This window comes from Branchiostoma floridae, chromosome 3 (assembly GCF_000003815.2).
Source record: "Branchiostoma floridae strain S238N-H82 chromosome 3, Bfl_VNyyK, whole genome shotgun sequence".
Taxonomy (NCBI): Eukaryota; Metazoa; Chordata; class Leptocardii; order Amphioxiformes; family Branchiostomatidae; genus Branchiostoma; species Branchiostoma floridae.
Window position 1 is genome coordinate 25,757,389 of NC_049981.1, and position 22,042 is coordinate 25,779,430.

The 22,042-nt window shown below is 42.1% G+C and overlaps 2 protein-coding genes and 1 long non-coding RNA gene across 4 annotated transcripts in view; 1 reads left to right on the forward strand and 2 right to left on the reverse strand.

The window, feature by feature from the left end:
- LOC118411242 overlaps positions 1-12,925 on the reverse strand; it is a 23,786-nt gene extending 10,861 nt beyond the window's left edge. Inside the window, exon 1 of one of the 2 annotated variants that reach the window (XM_035813388.1) lies at positions 12,844-12,925. The gene's annotated coding sequence lies outside the window, so the exon portion shown is untranslated. Of the gene's footprint in view, positions 1-12,743; positions 12,764-12,843 lie in introns of those variants that run through there. The other variant, XM_035813392.1, reaches the window with a different exon arrangement.
- On the forward strand, positions 6,591-9,900 carry LOC118411244. Its single transcript, XR_004830654.1, has 3 exons — positions 6,591-6,722; positions 8,529-8,577; positions 9,209-9,900. It is a non-coding gene; the product is annotated as an uncharacterized LOC118411244 (long non-coding RNA).
- A 473-nt stretch (positions 12,926-13,398) lies between the features above and the next one.
- LOC118411243 (U-scoloptoxin(05)-Sa1a-like) lies at positions 13,399-21,902 on the reverse strand. Its single transcript, XM_035813393.1, has 4 exons — positions 21,768-21,902; positions 17,263-17,355; positions 15,852-15,998; positions 13,399-15,412 (listed from the first exon to the last, which is right to left on the reverse strand). Exons 2-4 carry the CDS (start codon positions 17,324-17,326, stop codon positions 15,216-15,218), a joined length of 408 nt encoding a protein of 135 aa, XP_035669286.1. The 5' UTR covers positions 17,327-17,355; positions 21,768-21,902; the 3' UTR covers positions 13,399-15,215.
- Positions 21,903-22,042: the final 140 nt, after the last annotated feature.

Below are 22,042 nucleotides of genomic sequence, written 5' to 3' on the forward strand. Positions count from 1 at the left end.
AGGCGTGTGAGTAAAGGGCAGGCGTCCCCTGGGCCGGGACTAAATGTGTGTTAAGCGAGGGGCTAATGTTATTAGTTAATTTTTGAATGACGAAGGATTAAGCGGCCATACAGCTATATAAAGCCCATTCCAGTGATGTGACCTTTGGTAACGAGTTGTGGTACAAGTCGGTGGCTGTAAATTATGTTTGTTACGAAGGTCGTAATGAGTAGAGGCAGAGACTTCAGGAGTGATCAGCTCCTGAAGATGCTGACGAGTGTGACCATAAAAATTTTGTCAGTTAACAAACAAGTTGGCCTACAGTTGGATCTTTCCGGATACATCCAGACTGAAGAGGATATAATAAGTTTTGGGACATCAGGTGGTTGTACACGTGTTTAAGGGACTTGACGATATTTATCGGGGGGGAGGGCTGGTGCATAAGGGGGGAGGGCCATTGAAAAATTTTTTTGGCCTGGGGGGAGGGCCATCGAAAAATTTTTTGAGCCGGGGGGAGGGCAATTGAAAAAAATTGCCTCAGGGGCCTTAATAAATACAAGCAAAATGTGCCCCTGAAATGCAGGAAATGAAGTTTCAGATGGTCAAGAGTTCGATTTTTCTCTGGACGTCCCATGCGATGGCTTGCGCCTCCGGCGCCCAGGACGCTCCGGCGCTCGTCATTACATTTAGCACAGTCTACCAGCAAAGTTTATCCCTCAAAATGCAGAAAATCGTGTTTCAGAGGGTCCAAATTTCAACATTTCTCCAGACCTACCTTGCGACGGCTCGTGCCTTGGGAACTAGAAATCGTGAAAATACGTTGGGGGCGTCGTCGCCCTCAATAATAAGCTAAAACAATGTGAAGTACTAAGTACTACAGAAAGGCTATTAAACTTACCTTAGTCTGCCAGCAAATTTTGCCCATCAAAAGTTAGGAAAGATCGTTTTCGATAGTCAAGATTTCAAAATTTTCCCCGGGGAGCATGCCCCCGGACCCCCAAGGATTACGTCAATATAGTCCCCCCCCCCAACATACGAATTTTGCTGCAGCCGCCTCGCGTGTGATTCCATGTTCGCGCGAAGTTTACGAAGACTATAGAAACTAAAATTGGCATCAATATCGATCCTGCGTGCATCGTCTTTTTGTAAACGGAATGGCTCACGGACGGCAACGGGATATTATAAAAGACATTACGATGTTTACTTTCGTGACAGCGGGCTCTCTGCTGCATGCCACGTGACGTAATCTTGATGGCGCGAAAATTTTTCGGCAAGTTTGTAGGCTGGCCAAAATAACTCCCGTTTTGGAATGATCAAAGCAGTCTTGAAGCGGTTTTAGTAACGATATCGCTAAAATGTACTCAAGTCTCGTCCAACTAAAAAATTAATTTATTTTCTTTTGTGTAAATATCGTGCATGTGTAGTGGAAAAGATCGCCGCGGCAATGCCCCTCCCCCACCCGCTTTTCTCTGCGTTGATATGGACGCATAAAATCCACGTTTACTTAACTTTTTTTTTCCTCACAGAATGCGGGAAATTGCGTTTTAGAGGGTCAAAAATCTCAAAATTTTCCGGGGAGCAATCCCCGGACCCCCTAGACCGGTCGGGCCTTCGGCAAACACACTACCGCTATTATCATTGCTAACGTTATATTATTTAATGATACACAGTGTGTGTAATGGAAAAAGTAAGGAAAAATTTCGGGGGGAGGGCCATTGAAAAATTCTGGATCGCTGAGCGTGATCCATAAACAAAACATGACTTTGCTCGCGAGGCCCATAGAAAATTTTTTTACCAGACCCATTTTGGACTAGCCCTTCCCCCCCGGTAAATATCGTCATGTCCTTAAATACAATTTTTTCAAGGATTTTGGACAGAGTAGGGATACAGGTCAGTAGTTCCTCAGGGTCCCCCCTTTTGAAAATTGGTACCACATTTGCTCTTTTCCGGGATTCAGGGAAGGCTCCGTGGTTTAGGGACAAATCAAAAACATATGCACTTTGGTCAGAGATGTAGGGACATATGGATCTAGATTATCATAGCCACATGCTGTTGATACTTCTTGATCCACTAACACTGGGAAGGACCCCTAATCTTTTGTGTGGCAGGTTCTTTTACGGCTGTCCTCACACACGGGACCCCCGTTTAATGTCCCATCCGAGGGACGTCCCAAACTAGCTAATAACTCATTTTTATATGAGTGAAGTGAGCAAAGTCATGTAATGTTTACCTTCCCCAAGGGCACAATATCAGCGACGGATTCGAAGCCGAAACCACTTAGGTCTGAGCCGAACACTATGCATACTTACTCCATACGATATCACTCTACTATCCCTTTACCCCCCTTTCCCCACCGTTACCTCTGCTTTGAGATAATTATGCCTATGGCACAGCAATTTTGATCTGGTTCTGCACTGTACCGTATTGCAAGTTAGTGAGAGAAAAAATAACACCACGGTTTTCATACACAATGCTCGTACTAACATGCTGTAAATGCAGAAATGTTCGAGGTGTTCTTATTCATTATGTTCGGGGTATTTGTAGAATATTTTGCACGTTTCAAAGCATTACAGTGTTGCTGGTATTATCATGCAAATTAGGAACTAACTAATGATTGATAGCTATTCATTTATATAGACTCGTATATGTATGTATATATGTTAGCTGCATACTGTGAGTATTACCTTCCTATCGTTTAGAAGACAGGAGATAAAAGATATCTTAGGAAATACGGCATGTCCTCCTTAATCATGCAAGTTACGAGGGGCGTTCAATAAGTAATGTCTCTGACCCACTTTCAGTTGTCTGATCTAGATAAAATTTAACATGTATAATGATTAATATCTCTATATGTTTTGTTGCAAAAACCAGCTCTGAACTATTAGTAGTTTCTGATTTAAAGGTGTTTGAACTGAGTCAGGTGTGAAATGAGCCAGGTGTGAAATGGAGCCAGTTTAGTGTCGCGCAGTGATTCGGTTTTTGTATTTGAAAGGACGCACACCAAAGGAGACTTTTGATGAAATGAAAGAAACTTATGGTGATGATGCCCCATCATATGACGTTGTAAAACGCTGGCATCGTGAATTCAAACATGGCCGGAAGTCTGTGGAAACAGCTCCCAGACCTGGTCGTCCCTCTTCTGTCATTGATGAGGTATCTGTTGGAGGACCAACCTGGGGTGCCCTACAAAAACGGTGTCCAGAGATGCATCAAACAATGGGAGAAATTCATAACTCTAGGTGGTTCCTATATAGAGAAAGACTAGCCTCTACCAGGCTCCGTGGATCGGTAGAGTCACTATCCTCACCACGAAGCCTGTGCGGGGTCGCTATGATCAAACGACATAAAATTAATCCCCCCGTTATTTGTACAAAGGAAGTAGCTCAGCGCTGGAGATAATTTAAGTCATAAATCGGCCAGCGCCCAGTGGGAAACAGCTCGGTTTGGGACAAGGTCAAACTGGGGTCGACAACAAAACGCGGCAAAAATGATGTTTTGGACGGCGTTTTTTGCTAAAATATAAATGCTTTTGAAACAATGTAGGCTAGAGTGAGGTTAATTTTGCGATGAAATGTAACATGATAACAGTTTACGCTATAACGTTAGGTAAATTCCTGTGCGGTCAGTCTCCACAAGGACTGGTCTCCAGCAATGGGTCGCGAAAAGAGATCGCATTTTTTCCCTGTTGAGTGTGGCCAAGCTGTACCTTTTTGGTGAAGTTTGGAGGCAAAAAGGACTCATTTTGGGATGCAATGGCCGACCCGAGGGCTTATGACGATAACAGACGTTTGATGCAGGACGAGATGGCTTAAAAATAAAATGTTTTGCCGGTACCGGCCCCCGTGAGAAGTCCCGGCCGCTGCAGTCAAGACCCGTCACGGGCGAGTCGGAAAGCAATAAACCACTTCGCACCTATTAGATAGCGATTAGTGGACTTCAAAGAACATAGCGACCCCGCACAGTCTTCGTGGTGAGGAAACGTACTCTCCTGGCCGGCTAACTCCCCTAGCGTACTACAGATTCTATTTGTCCAATTTCTACAATTAGACCACCGATCTGTGTTAAAATGTTCATTTTCTTTACCACTGTATTGCCCAAGTGGAAAAAAAATTATCAATGTATTTTATGCTCCATTGTTGTTGAAAAGTTGACCATGTATTTTATGCTCCATTGTTGTTGAAAAATTGATCATGTATTTTATGCTCCATTGTTGAAGATGTGACAAGGTGCGGGAGCACCTTTTCTTTCGAAGGAGGGGGGTAGATGTAACAGTGGCATATTTGGCCATGTTATGATAATATTGTTAATACTCTCTTTACTTCTATGTATGTTTAGTTACAGCCCATAGCAACAGTGATGTTTGTCTTTGCGTTCACACCTTGTATATTATGTATGCATGTAGCAGTCTTTGATCTTGTAGGTTGTTATCCTTGTGTTAATTCTGTCTGCCAGTTCTGTTCTGCAAGACAATAGGATTGTCTGGCCAACACAACCTTGTACTTGTTTGTTAAAAGTAACAGGACTATTTCATCCATATCAATAGAATAATGCCGACTAATTAGGATAGAATAAATAGAACAGCAAACTAGAGTTAGGAGTTCAGTCCGTGTAAGAGAACAGTCTGTACAGAGGAGCACGTGCACTGTCGTAACTGGAATACCCGCCGAGCCGCGTTGAAGCCTGATCCGTGTCTGTAACTGTGAGTATAGTATTGTATAGTATAGTAAAACACAACGCAATGTCCTACCTTATGTAATATTGTCCCAACGGCTCGTGTAACTTATGGTTAGGGATTCCTTAGTGCATTGATTGTCATATTTGTTGTTACCGGATTGTATTGTTGTGCTCCAATAAATGTACTTCACTGGGACCAGAATCTAGTCGAACCGTCTTTGCCTTTCTTTAGTATTAGAGTAAAGTTACGGTAAAGTAAGTGGTTACAGTTTTCTAATTAATTATGCAAGTTATTCAGAGTAATTGCTACTTCGTCGTACTCATCTCTAATCAACCCACACGAGGGTCCAGAAATTCTTAAGTTCTGTTCATTTGTTATTGACTTTGATAAATCATGTGAAAATGTGTTCAAACATGACAGAAAAAGAAGAGGAATACACCCTCAAAGATAATATATTTCCTGTCGGGAAATATGAGATATGATTGACACTCCACCATGCACCACTACACAACCTCAACCTCCAATAACGTACACCTCAGGCACGTTAAAGAACCTACAACATGTACACTTTCTCGACGTGAATGAATCTGTTATTCTGTCCGGATATGCAGCTTGTACTCTTCAGTTCAAACGTTGGGTGTAACGCCGCCATTAGGCGGTTTGCTGGGTAAGCAACATAAACAAACAACCTGTTCGCCCGGAAACCGGCCAGCAAGATCGGTGCAGACAAGCCATGCTGTACCGTTAGCCCCCACCGGTCAGAAGGACGCAGTAAATTCGAAAAGCTAAATATAGAGCTACAAGACTTTGCTGAGGCCAAAGCAACAACATGATTAGGGTGTTGGGAGGAGGTCAGGAAAGACACAGAAATGCGGGATAATGGATACAACATCTTGCCATTCAAGATAGTACCGAGTCACCTCAGTCTGTGTCGTGTCGTAGGAGAGTCTACCCAAACCCGGCAGGGTTCCCGTACACTGGGCCACGAGTGGGTTTGAACTTGGAGGACGAACGCGTGGAGAAGGACACAGTTTTCTAGCCTATGATGAAATTGACAAGGCATGGTACCTCAACAAAACAAGTCTTTTATTTCTGTATTCAAGAGGTGCCACAAATGATCTTGAGTGTGTGTGTGTGTGTGGGGGGGGGTCCTTTAGTTTTCTTCCAAATCAAGCAAAAATTGATGAGCCCACTGATATCATCCATAGACCTCGTGTGCCCTAATCTTCCTTGGCCGGCCAGCATCACTCCCAGCACAGTAGAGGTATGCGTAGTACCGGGGTATGCATTTGTAGTTCCAGCTTTAATACCAGGCTAAACAACAGTAGGTGAAGTGAATTTGTAACTCAAACTTTTTTATGATAAGTTATCATTGGTGATAAACATAATGGAGTTACAGTATCAGAACGTAGTTATTGTTTTGAAGTTAAAGATCCATCAGTTGTGTGAAAAATAACAATGCCCTGCACATGGTCGTTGTTTGTCGTGTTTTGACTTGTCCTGTCCGCCCAGCAACTATAAATCCATGCCTGGAGCCAAATCTGGCACGTGCGAAAACACCATTTGTACCATAGCCTGTTTTGCAAGCACGGCTGTTTGTTGATCTGGAACAGACCCGAAAACACATTTCTACCATCGCCTGTTTTGCAAGCCCGGCTGTTTGTTGATTTGGGACAGACCTCGGGCCTGTGACCTAGAAACCTCTCAAAGGTCAGTGACTCAATGCTTTCCCAAGGGACCTTATGGCCAGTTTTTGGAGAAGACCGAACAGGTTCAAACTGGTTTGATCCCCCCCCACCTATGGCTTCTCCAATCAGGGAGAAGTTTTAAAACATTTGACCAATAGGACAAAACTGCCCCCCTCCTGTCAATCTTCCGACACTGGGAGGGTCCGGGTATACGGGTATACACCGGGTCCTTGTCTGTTGACGAGACAGAAGGAGCGGGGCGTCCGAGGCGTTAACATGGGGTTTGGGGTCATCTCAGCTGTAACTTTTCTGGACGCTACGACTGTAGTTTGGAGTCTGTTTCCGCTGCAGATACAAGGACATGCATCACTTCTGACAAGGTATGTTGGTTTTTCTCCGATTGAATGGCCTGTTCCTTGCATTTGGTGCAACGGAAAGTTATATCATTGAAAGAATGTAGTTTTTGATATTCCTAGCCTCTACCAGGCTCCGTGGATCGGTAGAGTCACTATCCCCACCTCGTGGTGAGGAAACGTACTCTCCTGGCCGGCTAACTCCCCTAGCGTACTACAGATTCTATTTGTCCAATTTCTACAATTAGACCACCGATCCACGAAGCCTGGTAGAGTCTAGATATTCCCTCTCCGGTTAGATCGGTCGGCATTCATTGTGTAGTGTCATTGTCAGATTGTTCTGTGGCCGATACCGTGTATATCTCTCCTAGAATCACCAAGGTCTAGACTTCCAGTTGATGCCTTTGTACATGTACTTGTGTCTGGATTGGTGTATAAGTTCTTCGGTGATGCGATTTCAACCCTTACTTAGCTCTAGGCTTCTGTGTGACGAAGCTTCAAGTGTACGGAGAGGTACTGCGATACCGCTCCTTTTCTTGGCCCTCTAGATCTAGCCAAAATCTGTTTATATTTCATAAATACGAGTTTATCTCCTGCAAGTCAGGTTTACCGTAGTGAAAATGCGGTGCTATTAAACCCAGTCAGATTTTCGAGCTTCGTCAAATTCAACCGCTAGCAAGAGAGAAAGAAAGTCAAACCGTTGTAGCACTTAAGTTGAGTAGACTTATTGTAGACGCCATCTGTTTTCTAGAAAGGTTTTGCTGGATTCGCGACTAATACGATTAGAAAGCTGTGTTGATTACGGATTTGATGGCCGTTCCGAAATGTAAATATGGAGGGGGAGAGGTTGGATCTTACAAAACTGGAAGTCAAGCAAAAGCAGGATTCAGTTTCTGGGGTCCCAGGGAGGGAGCGAGTCCGTAAACGACCCCGTATGCGCAGATGCCTTGGCGGACATGCATCACTCCTAGCACCGTAGAGGTGCCGGGGAGCCCTCGATGGAAAAGGGAATTTGATACTGAAACTTTTATGATAATTTTAAGATATCAAAAATACTATGCTTAAGTTGCATTGCATGTATCATAATGTAGTCTTTCTTTTGATATCATCAGTTAAGGTCATCGGCTTTGCTCTTGTAAGTTGTAGGTTCTAAATTTTAGTTATTTTATTTTGAGACTTTGTTCTGTTGTTTGATGCGTGATCGATGTGATGGTAATGATTTGTTGTTGTCATTGAATCAGATATTTTGCAGCTCTTTTTTTCTTTGTACCGGTCTTGTTGTGATTTGATGTCAGTTTAGACGTGTATTTTTGTTCGTTTACACGGATTGTACATTCTTGTATGACGTGTTTATTTTTTTGTAAGCGTGTTGTGTCGGCGGTGTGGTTGTAAGAGGTTACGTAGCAGTTCTCTATGTTACTGCGTTGCTTAGTCTCTTCAGCAGATATTCCGACGACCATGGTCCAATGTGTCAACAAGTGTTATACATTGTACGCTTGGGTACACTACCACTCAACCGAGCGGTCCAGTTTTAATTTTGTTACCGACCCAACATGCATTAATTAGACTGAAATATCAATGATTGCTGAGATCCTTGAGTTGATCGTTGGCAGTTAATTGCGCTCGAAATTTGTGTTTAGTTAATGTTCCGCCGGGATTTTTTGGCCTTATCTGTATGTAATATCCCCTCCTTTTCGACAAGACTCATATGACTCAATGAATATTCCAGTAACGACCAGCTGTTTTTCATAAAAGGCAAACCAATTTGATTATCGGTGAATGGCAGGAAATGGCTGCAATGTATTTATGCCTATTCTATCTCTGTTCGCGCAGGTAGCATGGCCGCCCGCAGACTTCAGAAGGAATTCACTGCTGCATAAAGGTGAGGTAGACTAACAATTCGTTACAGAGAAAGGGCCCACAGCCTATGGGTCAACGTAAAAGATCATGTCTTATAATGACAAGATATATGTCCAGAGACAATAGTGTATTTGTTGTTTTCTGTTGATCTGGGTGATATGCAATAATTGTCATTGTAAGCGTTTTTCTTGATGAATCGAAAACAGCATTCTATCAGTCGAACAAAGTCTCCTTCGTTTCACAACCTTCTTTTAATTCTCCTGTAGACGTTCTGTCACCTTCATCAGTACAAAATGAACCATACTAACATTATCGGTAATTACTATATAGCTCATATCGCACCGATAATGTTAGTATGGTTCATTTTGTACTGATGAAGGTGACAGTCACCGAAACGTCTACAGGGGAATTAAGAGAAGGTTGTGAAACGAAGAAGACTTTGTTCGATTGATCTACCAACCTGATGAAACTATTTACGGAGCATTCTATCAGCTTTTCATTTTACATTGCGGTCCTTTGCATTTTGTAAACGTACTCTAAAATAAGACTCTGTTTATACAGAGGAAGGGTATACCTACACAGTACATTTTGTAACAGAGAATCCGTTCAAGGCATTGTTATATTTATGTCCTTTTGTCTCTTTGTACCCGCAGGTCAACTTCTCCATGACTCTGGCCGCAAACAGAATTCACTGGACCCCGGTCACGGAAACGCTGGGGCGTGTGCCGATATCACCCAGGAAAACAAACAAAAAAGCAAGAAAAGAAAAGAAACCAATAAAGTAAAAAGTGGCAAAGGTCACCCAAAAACACATGATACAAAACACACAAATAAAACATAAAACCCTCCAACAAAACAACACTTCTATCACACAGTAAGAATACGCAAAATAAAGGACAGCATCATGTAGTCAAAGAAGTCTGCCTGTCTTAAAAAGTCCAATGTACGGTGAGTTTTATCTTCGCGTACTTTCTTTATCATCGATGCGTCAGTCATAGTCTATAAAGTGACATCTAAACAAACGGTATCAGCTACATGTCCAAACTTATCATTCTTCACTGTAAGAAGTTATAAGTTACCAAATACATCCAGAAACATGTGACACGTTGGTCTTTAGTCTCCAGAAAGCTCATTTGAAATATCTTTTAAAAGCTGCAATGGTGTATAAAAACTGCCCAAAGAAGCAACTTACAGTTCCTCAATGTTACATGCAAACGTCCGTCCCGAAAGTTCTTGTCAAAAACGAATTCCCCTGGGAATGCGTGCGTGGAATATTTAGAATTCCTGGCAACTTAATCGCAGTACTATAAGAACGGCTCCGCCCCTGAGGCGTCGCCAAAAAAACGATAATGTGATGGCAGCCATGCATACAAATTTGTCTCAAAGGGGTTTGATGACACAATTCTACAATTCAACATTTAAAGACTATGCTATCATGAACCAAGTACAGTCCGTACCGCGTCATACGATTACAGAAATTAAATATTTCATATTGGGAAAATTGGCTTTGAAGTTGATTTGAGTCGCCAGTACAACACATGTGGTTGGTCGGAAAGCCTCACATGACCATGACGTCACTAAACCTGTTCTATTGATCGATGAAGGGAAAACGAGGTCACTTTTCACTTTCACTCAATATGTAATGATAATCAATTCACCATAGTCTACCATAGACTGTATGTTCGACATTTTGATTGTCTTGACTTCAGTCACATTTGAAAGTTGCTATTACGAGTAGACCAAAAGTATTGAGTATGTGAGACAAAGAAGCTTTGATGGGGTAACGTTGCTACATGTATTTTACTGATCGCATGATCGCACATATAGCAAGTAGACACCTGTGTTGTTTGTGGATGCGTGCGTGGGTGTTTTGTTTTGTGCACGCGTGCGTGCTAGTGTTCTCGCGCATGTGCGTTTGTGCAAATTAGACAGTAAAGTGTTAAGTACTGCTGGTTGGCTTCTGTTAGACAGTAGTCGCATCCTTTAATGAGTGTTAAGTTGTTTCGATAAGTATCACGAACTTCTCGACCCTGAGTTCACAGCAAATCTTCATCAATCACACCATGGACTACCCGGAAACGTGTTGGCGTCTTGTTGGAGTGACCTGGTCCCCCGTCTGGACCTCAGCCAACATTTCGTACCCTGTCCTGGCCTCTAAAAACGTTTTATTCATAGCCTCTAGCCTCCGCGGCGGACCACACTGGACATTTTGTTCCAGCAAAGTGCAGCAATCCGATAGCTAACGCGGTTGTAATAACGTGCTAATCTGATAGCTGTGCGGGGGCATATATTGGTATACATGAATGCAGGGTGTGCAGAGACATACTCAGATACTGGCCATGGCCTATTTCACATTCCTCACAACAGTGCATAGCTCGAATGGCAATCAATGTATGCATTGACATTCTAAATAACGGTATTTCAGAGACACTATATCAAAGTGTTGTGTGTTTTTTTACTGTACGAGTAGTGAATAGGATATCTTTCCTGATGTGGAGAAATGTACGCCCTAAGGCTGGAGTTAATGCTGGCGAGCCATCGGGAACTAGCTGGAATTAGTTACCATGGTAACGTGACGTCATAAGATACTGCACAGGGAGACAGAGCTCGGGGAAAGCAAAAGAAGATTGGTCAGATCTTTGGGCTCTGTCAACTTGGTATATTTGGGACATACGTAATAGGTTTTGACGAATTGATATTATGATCTGTGGATGATTCATTGCAAGAACGCTAACGTGGACTGTCAAGATAATTAGTAGTAAAGTACAACATTTGCTGTGACACTATCAGTAGTTTTTACATGGGTTAGATGTTCTCGAGACATTATCTCTAAGTAGCTTGAAAAGGGCGGACCACGTCCAAACTCTGTTTAGGAGCGTCACCATGCGTATTGTCTGCGTACTGCGTACACCTAAGGTGTCCACTGCCTTGGTTCTAAATTGTAGAATAGAAAATCCTGCATTCATTTTAAAGAAGTTTGGTCAGCTCGCGTGGCCTAGATAATGCCAAATTGACTTGGTTATATGGAAGACATCGCGGAGCTCGCATTAGTTTTCGTCCGCTTCCAAAAGGTAAGGAATAATTTGACCATACTGTAAATCGTACAAATATGCAAATGCTGTAAATAAAATAAAAAAGTAGAAAATTGATGATAATGAGTGAAATTCTCCAAGATCAGAAAAAAAAGATAACAAGGAGAACAAAAATGAAAGAATTTGTTGTTTGGTGTACCACGCACTGTGAGTTCAGTCATCTATTTGATCTACATTCCTGACCATTTAGATTTCGTAATGAAAGCAAATTTGGGGGACCATGCGGCATCAGTTTTGAGGTGCCCAGAGGATCCATATCATCAAATCAGTGACCGAGTGGCCCAATTCCGAATGCCTCAAACAACGGCCGTTCCAAACCATTGCGGCTTTCTGCTTCAAGTAGAGCGGAGCTTCTGGAATGAGTCGACGTCTATCTCCAGTCAGAGGTTGTGCTGTATCTTTCCATGTTTTCCCACCAATAATATTAGTTTCTGGCGTCTCACGTGAAAGTTCTGATGTGACCTTAACCTATTTGTTCTTATCTTTACGTTACGACGAGGATTCCGTCTCGTGTAAGTATCCAGATGATGGTAGATCTAGATACACTATGTTTAGTGTGTCTCACGCCAGGTGAAGTGGTGCGAATAGGATGGGTTTTCTGGGTCAATAACGATCTAGTGCTTTAAGAAAGACATCTCTCCATACGATTCAGGTAGTCCTTAAATAAGACATGTGCTACAGGGGCTGCTGGTAACAAAAAATCATGTTCTGAAAATGGAAATGAAGGTTTTGAAAAGTGATGACATAGCCGACCGGTTGTAGAAACTTTTCAGTGTGCGGGTGGGATGAAAGGCGTGACCCCGCAGGTTTGTTTACCTAAGGATGTCACCACTCCCGGTATGCAGGTGTGTCCAGACAGGTGGACCGTTAAGACATACGCATTGGTGTCGTCAAAGTTTAGCTTGGTCTCAAACAACGGAACGCTTCTTTCTACTGGTACATATCGCGATAAGCCGGGAACAACATTAACGTGGTTACCTAGTTGTAAGGAGACTACCTTAGATTGCATCATGCTTTAAATTTTCTATGAAGAGAACTAAATCAGGCATCATTCCTAGTTCTCTCCACACCTCCTATAGTTCTTGATTAACCTTACCGTTTCGTCTTAAGTAGCAGTCATCACAGGCAACACATTTTTAGTCTTGATAACAGTTAGGCATTTGCAACTCATACTCAAATTTGTTTGCATCACTCACCGCGACTTCAGCGGACGTCCGTCCGAGCTCTGGCAGATGGGAATGTGATATTGATCAACCTTTCTCGTCGATTGGCTTCTTTCGTGGTGCAAATCCTGATTGGTCGGCACGAGGTGTCAATAGCAACGGTATGGGCGGGCACATTTGTTTGTGCCGTCCCAAACTAATGGGCACACGACGACAGAAAGGTATGTATGTATACTTCTGTATGGACTAACAACCTTCTCTCTGCTACTCATGCACATAACCGATACAAACGGTTGGCCTGGCAGGCAGAAGGTAAACAATCAACTATAAAAGTATATAACTCATACTCTGAAATTTCGCCATTATTTAAATGTCATAAGCATACAATTGACACTGACACGATCAAGTGCAAAGAACCTCGCTATCAGAGCATAGTTGATAGTTAATGAATCATATATAAAGTTATAAAATTTATGTAGCTATACATATATATTGGACTTATTACAGCTATATCCTTGTTTCAGCGATGATGACATTTTTCGCATCAAGTTACCATGGACCTCAACCTAAACAGTACGAGAACAAATGTAGCGATGATGACATAGTTTATTTATGCTCTAAACGGCTTGGATTTAATGACAAGAATTGATTCAGTCACAACATCGAAACCGCAAGATAACATCCAAACCTATACAACAAACACTCATCTATACATGATCCAAAATACAATGTACTTACATTTCTCCACCACTATCGGACATGAACGTATCGATTCCATGGGAAAGACGTTCTTTCAAAAAGATATCTATTAGAACTTTAGGTCTTGTAAACTATGTATAGTTGATTTTACCTAATAAATGTATAACGTATAATCTAATGATGTATAATCTACACCAAGATAGAGAGAAAGAGAGAGCTGTTCTATCAGTAGCCTGGTCTCCGGCTGTCAGGGTATGAGTGGGGCCTCCTTCCTGAGGAGCTTGTGACCATCCACCTCTATAACCCAAGAGAAACTTTTCCTTGAGTCACCAATGGGAGCCCAGAATTCGTTTTTGCTGTATAAAGCGGTCCAATGGGGGCTTGGGATTTGTCTGTCGCCATAGAAACCAGTCACCAATCGCCCAACACCATGGCCATGGTACCGGACAATGATTGGTCCGTGTTATAACACATGCATGAATCAACAGGGTTAAAATTTCTCCTGTAGTAGAGGTGTTGGTCATCCAGCTTCTGAGCGCCTGACCAGTGAAAGGGCTACTAGAAGAGCGATTTAGTCAGGCTATTCTAACAGTTACACCAACAATCAATTGACAATGGTTTGACGAAGTATAATGTGTATATATCATACATATAAACCTAACACAAAGTTTGAAAACTTGATTTTTTCCGAAATAATTTCTTGCGACGCACTTACATAGATAGCCCTGGTGCTTGATTTAAGATATACTATCACATTAAATAAGGTACCATTATAATGGATGACAAATAAGATTTCTTATGGTTTACGATACAATGCAATTGATAAAGCACCGATAGAGATAAAATGAACTGAAAGTAAGTTTTCAAACTTTTTTTGTGCTAGATGTACTAAGAACAATTCATGGTAAGGCCATCACAGGGAATTCTGGGGATTAAGGCGCGTTTTTGTTTTTTTGCTGCCGCGAGAATTACATATATTCGCGACAAAAGTACTGGAATATGTAAATCACCAATGGAACATTTTATGACGGCATTATCAGTATCATGCCATGGCAGAACTTTGCACATCAACACTTTTCTTGTTCAAAGGACTTGTTAGAATGTCACCATAATCAAATTGAGAGAGGTGTACGACTTTCATGAATTTTTCACTATAATAAACCTAAATGTCTGAACCATAAAAATGTTCTCAGCAAATTCAAACGGCAGAATTTTACGTTTTTCAGTACATGTAAGTGTTTAGAAACCCAATGCTGTGCCCATATATCATATTCGGTGCTCAATACATTGATGATTTTCCCCTGAATTGCACCGTGCCGGCCTTACACCTTACAGGTCTTCTACGTTACATCTAAGAACACTTTTCACACGTTATACATGTATAACGTTACATACATGTAGTTTCAACCTCAGTAAGCTAGTCCCTGCAATTATGGTGCTAAACGCTAAGTAGTGCTACACGAAAGCAGCAGACGCAACTGTCTAACAGCACGTAATTCTCATGGACTATGTAAGCACAACCTATACGTAACTGACGTGAATTCTCGGTATACTAGTACATCGACGCCTTTCTATAACGAAACCAAGAAAGAGAAACAAGAAACCAATAATTACTTATTTCTGACATGTACTGATAAGTCTAAACGAAACAGTCAGCATACATGTTATAATGATATAGATATACAGATACAACAGAAAGAACCGGCTCACAGGCCTGTCAAGGTTAGCACCATACAGGCGATCGTTGGAAGAAGGATAGCCAGGAACCCAGGCGTTATGCCGGCGGCGCTGTTGCAGCTGTCACTGTTGCACCAGGAGTAGCAGACTGACTGTCCGCCTTGGCTATTACAGTAGCTCGCCTTCGTCTCGTTAGCGCAGCCTCTGTCCACAGCAATGGTTGATACTGTAAAACATGTCGGTAAGAACTGCGTTTTCATTGTGCAGTACTAGTTGACGCGGTCTCCCTCCCTCTCTCTCTCTCTCTCTCTCTCTCTCTCTCTCTCTCTCTCTCTCTCCCTGGCCACTTATCTCTCTCACACATCCTCTCTCTCTCTCTTTCTATATCCCTCCCTTTCCAGTACTATAGTCTTTGAATCAAACGTAAGAACAGTGTAATAAACCACATCCCGCATTAACATAAGCCCCCGGCATCTCACCTTCTTTACCTTTATAATAATGATTACTTCTACATTTAGGCCGCTCTTTATACCATTCTCCCTGTCTTCAGCCTTTTTCTCTCAAACTCTACACCTTCCTCCTCTTGTCCGCCTTCATTTTTCTCCCCTTCTCGCCCAGTCTCTCAATCATTGTCTAAATATAGCTATTCAGATTAAGATACTCACATCCGCTTGAAGTCTGGACGATGTAGCAGTAGTCATGGGTGACGGGACACTCCCCTACTCCCGTGTCCATGTAGTTCCCTATACAGGGACTGTTTCCCTTCACCTTGCCTCCCAGACCAACACACTGGTAGCACTTTCTCGCCTCAGCTGCAAAGAAAAGAACATGGCAACACTAAGGACATATGACAATGCTACATGCTGTGATAAATATGCAATCGCAGCGACACACTCACATGCGAACAAAACACGCGCGCGCACGAACGAACGCACGCATGCACGCACACAAAGGCACGCGTATTGGGGCGTTGGGTGAAGTACATGTAATAAAGCCAGATTAGACCCTCAGATGATATCCTGCAAAGTTCTAAAAGTCGTAAGGTGGCGCCCCGTTACCGCTTGATTCTGATTTTATATGTACCTGGTACCTGCCTGGCTCTATCTAATTACGCCCTGCTTTACATATGCAGGCTAATTTCCAGTATAGATGACCGGAAAAAAGAGAGAAGTGCAATACCAAAATGTTGACCGGGAACTTCTCTTTGCACCCTGCCTTCCGTACATGAATATAAGATACACGACACACAAAGAATACGAGTGCAAGTCGAAGAAAAGATTGATTCGGAGTCCGGGACGTAAATCTGAAGTACGTGTTTTATCCGGGCAGTCTCTGATCTGGACAGATCAAACCCGCATGATGAGGAAAGACGGATGGAGGTTTTCTTCTCTTCTTTTTCATGTGCATGTCAGATATAATGGAACGAAAATAGAGGACTGAATGCATAATCAGCAGGCAGGCAGATGTGCCGGTGGCAAAAGATAATAAAAAGCTAGCCAAGGAGTGTCCATTAGCCACCGTCGGCTACGCTCCTTTTCCGGCTCATGATACTATCTTATGCCAGCCGTGACCGTGGGATCTGCTTGGCGGTCATGTGGCAGGCATCCGAGATAAGGAGCCGCGACTAAGTAACTCACTAAGTTGGGATTAAAAAGGTCATTTAAAGCGAGGTTGTTCCGAATGACTAATATTAGTATTCAAAGTACGATCTATGGGATTCTTCGTTTGAGTCTATTTGTGGATGAGGTATAGGCCTCGTGATTATGAATGATGGAATTATGGAAATAATTAACATCCCGTGTAGTTAACATTGCAGAACAACCACACAAAGTACGGCAACAGACCTTTCTTGCAATGGAGACTGAACACGAACGCAGTACTATCTCTCAGGTCAATCGGAGTCGAAACATGAAAATGAACTATAGTTTCACCCTCCGCGGACCCACAGCACCGCCTTGCTCTAGATTTCCATTTCCAGGCAGACAACTGAAGGCTGAGATTCTTCAAGATACCTGTGTAGAACGCACGGAGAAGCTCATCCATCTTATCAGCGCACGGCGCATCCTCATCACTCACCTGGTAAACTGAGTCCAGCTATCACCAGCATGGCTCCGAGGCTGTATATCCTGAGTGACGCCATCTTGGTCAGTCGGTACTGATGCTGTTGTCCTGTACACAACAATCAACAATGCCATGTCAGATGGAACAAGCGTTCGGAGACCCCATATCTCCGTCAACAAATAGTACTTGTAATTAGAGTTTTGTGGAATGCCACTGCCCTGGACATTGCAGGTGTTAGTGATTCTCCCCCTTTTTTCTTCCCATATTCAATCCTTCATAGTATCTTAGCCTCTCCCATATAAGGGGTCGTTGGTCGTTGGTCGTCCCCACTCTATGGCGGTTGGTTGACCGGCTGTTCAGGGACGATACAACACTACTTTCCGGAGTCTGTAAAGCTGCAGCACCAAAAATGCTATGCCATGTTTCTTCAAGACCTCAATAATCACCCATATATTATCATTATTCATGAACATCCGTCGGAATGATCTTGGTTTATAGGTGCAAAGTACTCCTACAAACACAACCAAAAAGGGTACCCCCGTTGGTGAATCTCGTGAGGTAAAAGGTAAACCAACCATCCTCAACTGAAGTGACGCACATTGCTTTTTCAGGTACTTATCATTAGAAGAGTAATGCAGCTTCGCTACGGCTCGCGTTTGTTTTCTTGACACTTAGCGCTAGTTGGAAAGCAACTCCATCATCAGTTTTCAACATGCACTGGCAATAGCATCACTTGACTTATAAGAGCGTCATGAGATATCTATTCATCGATTTGAACAGCATGGCTTTTAAGAACCATAATCATCCCACGCAGTGAACTTTAATCACCCACGCATGGTAGATGCACCAGGCCACATGAAGTACATTGTATGGATCACAACCTTTGCATATTCCCAAGTTAACGAGAGAGGGGAAAAACACAAAGTGGGTAAAAAGAGAAGAAAGAGACGAAGATAGCTGGATTAATAATAATAATCTTTATTGCAAATTCATGCCCGAGGGCTAATTGCATACAGAGTTAAGTAGTAGTGGTATACATAAACATACTTAACAAAGAAGGGAAATGATATTCATAGATAAATCAAAAGGGAATAACGTCTAAACTAAATCTAATTCTACTTAAGGTAGCGCTACTTGCATGATACAATAGACATAGTAACACGAATTGAAGCGCCAGAACATGGTATTACAGCCAACAAACCTTTTGTACTTGTATTCAGACTTGCATGCACAAAATGTCGCAGTGTGGTAGACTCTTGTCACTTAGCAATGTAACAACTACGATCATGGCTGCCTCACTAAAATCAATTTTTGTCTCAAAGTCATGGAAAATTAATGAATGTATGTATGTCTTTGATAAAATTTACTTGCTATAGCCTTACTATAAGGACAACAACTTGAATAATGCATTCATCTTGCGATCACATAAGGGCTTAGATCTAAATTGTACCGAATATAACTTGCGCATGCGCGGTAAAGCAATCATCGCGCGATCTTACCAAATATGGCAGTATGAAAGGGAAGGCAAGGCCATTCTCTTAAGTTAGATCAAGCATAATCAGTGAGATAGCCCGTATACTTTTGTTGTGAAGGTCGCCGTAAAGCGTAGGAGGATGTCAAGGTCAATTCTTCCAATTGAACGTTTTCATTTATAAAATGATCGCCCAGCTAGTGAGGAATATACGTATATATAGGGGGGCAATAATCCAATGCCGGGCCGAAATGGGTGACTTTATCACGTTAGCGTTACTTGAGTGGCGCCAAATGTTCGAGCAGTTTGAATTGAAGAACATTGTAGACACATGAGGACCTTTCTTTGAAATATGCGCGTGTTTTTTTTGCATAGGGTGGGAGATGGTTGAGATATGCTGTATTTCATCGCAAATGTTGCCTGTCTAGTTGAAGATGTTTGTAATAAACACAGACGCATGCACATACACATATTCATACATACATACAAACACAAACGAATACAAAAACGCTGTAATTCTTAATGAGCCCATGACACAGAGGTCGTATTTCATCTGTCCCTCGACACGACAATCATTCGTTCACCTTTATATGTAATATATTATTTATGTGACCTTAAATGTGTCTAGGAACCCGTTCGCACCTGACAATGTCGGTTCCGTAGCTTCAGCTGTTATCACAAAGCGCCATCCATAGCTATATCATTACACGGTTCGTACGTCACGGGGCAAATCACGAGTATGCAAATTAGGTTAATGGCTACACGAACCACCATGAGATGGAGTGCAACAATTTGATAAGCACATGTGCGAATCGATGCCACTATTCTCTGATTCTCTGTCTGATACGTTTTCTTTTTATCGGCAAGATGGAATACAAAGCTCAAAGATCCGAGTAGAATATCAAATACTTAATTGTCGACAACCACCCTTCAACTTGTCATAAAAGGCCTTGCAGGCACGAGACGCGATTTTTTTGCTGCTTTTTAATCTCGAAGCAGATGATAGAATAGATCTAATGCTATCTTACTCACAGGCTTGTATGGCAAGCTACTAGAACTACCCTGACCGCCTTGCAACAGTCTTTCCAGATAGTCATATATAGTTTTGCATATGAAGATGTACTTCTGTACTTTTATAACGTTACTATATAATGACTATAAAATCACAGAATTGTATGCATTACAGCTTCTGCAGATGTTTCGTGAAAATAATTTTGTCTCCTAGAGTAAAAGGCGCCCTCTGATAACGCACATATTTATACATCCAGCGTACTGTGTAGCGGAGTTTGGTGGTTTTCATGCCACATGAATGCCGAGAGAGCCAATTTACTGTGACCTTCCGATAGCGTGCGCTCACTTCATCGGCTTACCTTCAAACAACTCAAAAGGCACATCTCTGCCTCTATCTTACATATAGATATACTAGTATAGATATACTAGTATAAAAAAAACTCATGCCTTACCGTGCATCATTAAGGGTAATGAAGGATTCCCATATTCTATATAGCATCAATGGTTTAATGTAATGTATCATAACATGCCTTAACTCCAGGCAATGTTTAGCTCGTCCCACTAGGGAATAGACCATTACACACTTCAAACCGATAGAAGATTACCTTTTTACCCGACGGCGATCGCTAAGCGACCGTACACAGACCAAAATTGGATTTGTATGATCCTTGATTCTATTCATGAAATCATCAAAGTATCATTTAAAATCCCCCCAAAAAATATACAAAACATTAAAAAAATCGTTTTATCTATGGCATTCATTGAGCTATAACTGAAATATTTTGCGACGAAGCGGTCGCAGCGCAGTGGAAAGATGATTCCGCATGTTGATTTTACTTCAATAACGTTAACTTTGAATGGGCGACAATCGGCAGTTTTCTCTTACGAGAATTTCAGACGTAGGATGGCATTATTCCCAAGGTACGATCTCTCTCTCCATTAAGGCAGTAATGTTTCCAGGCTCTAATTAGCCAGTGTCACATGACCACAAACCTAACGGCCGCACATGGCGGGCTGACCTTCACTGACCTCCAGATCACATTGTGCCGCGTTCCAAATGAAATTCTGTTCAAATCTCTGGTTGCTTGGATTACTTTGAAGCTACTTTACGCTACTGGCCAGCTGGGAAAATAATCTTAATTTGAACCAATTTTATCTCCCTAAAAATAGACTGTTACCATAACAACAACACTGACTGACGTCACTCAATGAAAACCCGGTTGAGAAATTCCCCAGGGAATTATTGTAAAAGGAAATTTTCCAAATAATTCCAAATGGAAATTTCCATAATTGAATATCTCGTTACCCTTTTATGGAAAATGATCTCACCCAGCTAGCATGTCTGTGTGCTATTGTTATCTTTTCAAGGTGACATTGACAACGTCAAATAAAAAAGAACGATTTAGAAATTGGAAAAGTGTGAAACATGGTACTAAAGAGGCGGAGAATCAATCGATCAGGCTTACAAAACGCATTACAATATCTTAGAAATATAACACGCTGCGACGGCTACCATTTTTTTCTTATCTATTGAAGGACAGAGTTTATGTATACTACGCAAAACCAGCCCATTGTTTTGTCAACGTTATTTTCAACTTGTGCGCATAAGAAAAACCTTACGAGATATTCACTATTAAAACAAGGTTTCATTTTCACGTAGAAATACCCCTTCCTATTAATTAAGTAAAATCGATGTCTTAATAGCCGTGCAGTTATGGAAGGATTATCTGCTTTTCTACCTTTTCTACGCGCTTGTTTCCATAACCTGATTATTAATTGCATGCATACTCCAGAAGTATGCATGCAATATAGCGAGGAATGGGGTCTAGCCGGAAATAGTCTGAGCAAAATAGAAATAGAGCCCGAGGAAGATCGTTGTAAAGGGCTCTTATTTGATTTTACCGATAACACTTTTCAATATATGATTGCACACGTCTGCTTCGAAAGACTCTGAAACATCATTCTATCCTCACATAACATCACATACCTCCGAAGTTGATAGCGAAGCAGGTATTGAAAAAAAGGAATACACCCTTACCGGCCACGCCAAGCGTTCCCTCCCGCAGTTCGGCAGAACGTGGATCTCTTCCGATTACGTCAGCAGTCCTGACCGCGGCCAGCCTCGTGAATTCTAGAATCCGTTGATAGGTCGCTTGGAGGGTGTGACGTTTTACGGACTATACCATTGCTCGGATAAGGGGGTGCTATTCGGCCTGGGAAAATATTACTTCAGTTATCAATATTTTGCAGGAATAGCTGTGTGCTTTCTGCCATTCTAAAGACAGGCTATTGCAGATTGCCACGCCCAACTGA

What these genes read in the sequence shown, in the direction of transcription:
- LOC118411243 (XM_035813393.1), bottom strand. Translation starts at nt 17,326, where the DNA reads ATGGCGTCACTCAGGATATACAGCCTCGGAGCCATGCTGGTGATAGCT. An exon ending in AGCTGGACTCAGTTTACCAG is followed by an intron (nt 15,999 to 17,262) that starts GTGAGTGATGAG and finishes TTTTCTTTGCAG; the next exon opens with CTGAGGCGAGAAAGTGCTAC. An exon ending in CGTCCAGACTTCAAGCGGAT is followed by an intron (nt 15,413 to 15,851) that starts GTGAGTATCTTA and finishes CATGTTTTACAG; the next exon opens with TATCAACCATTGCTGTGGAC.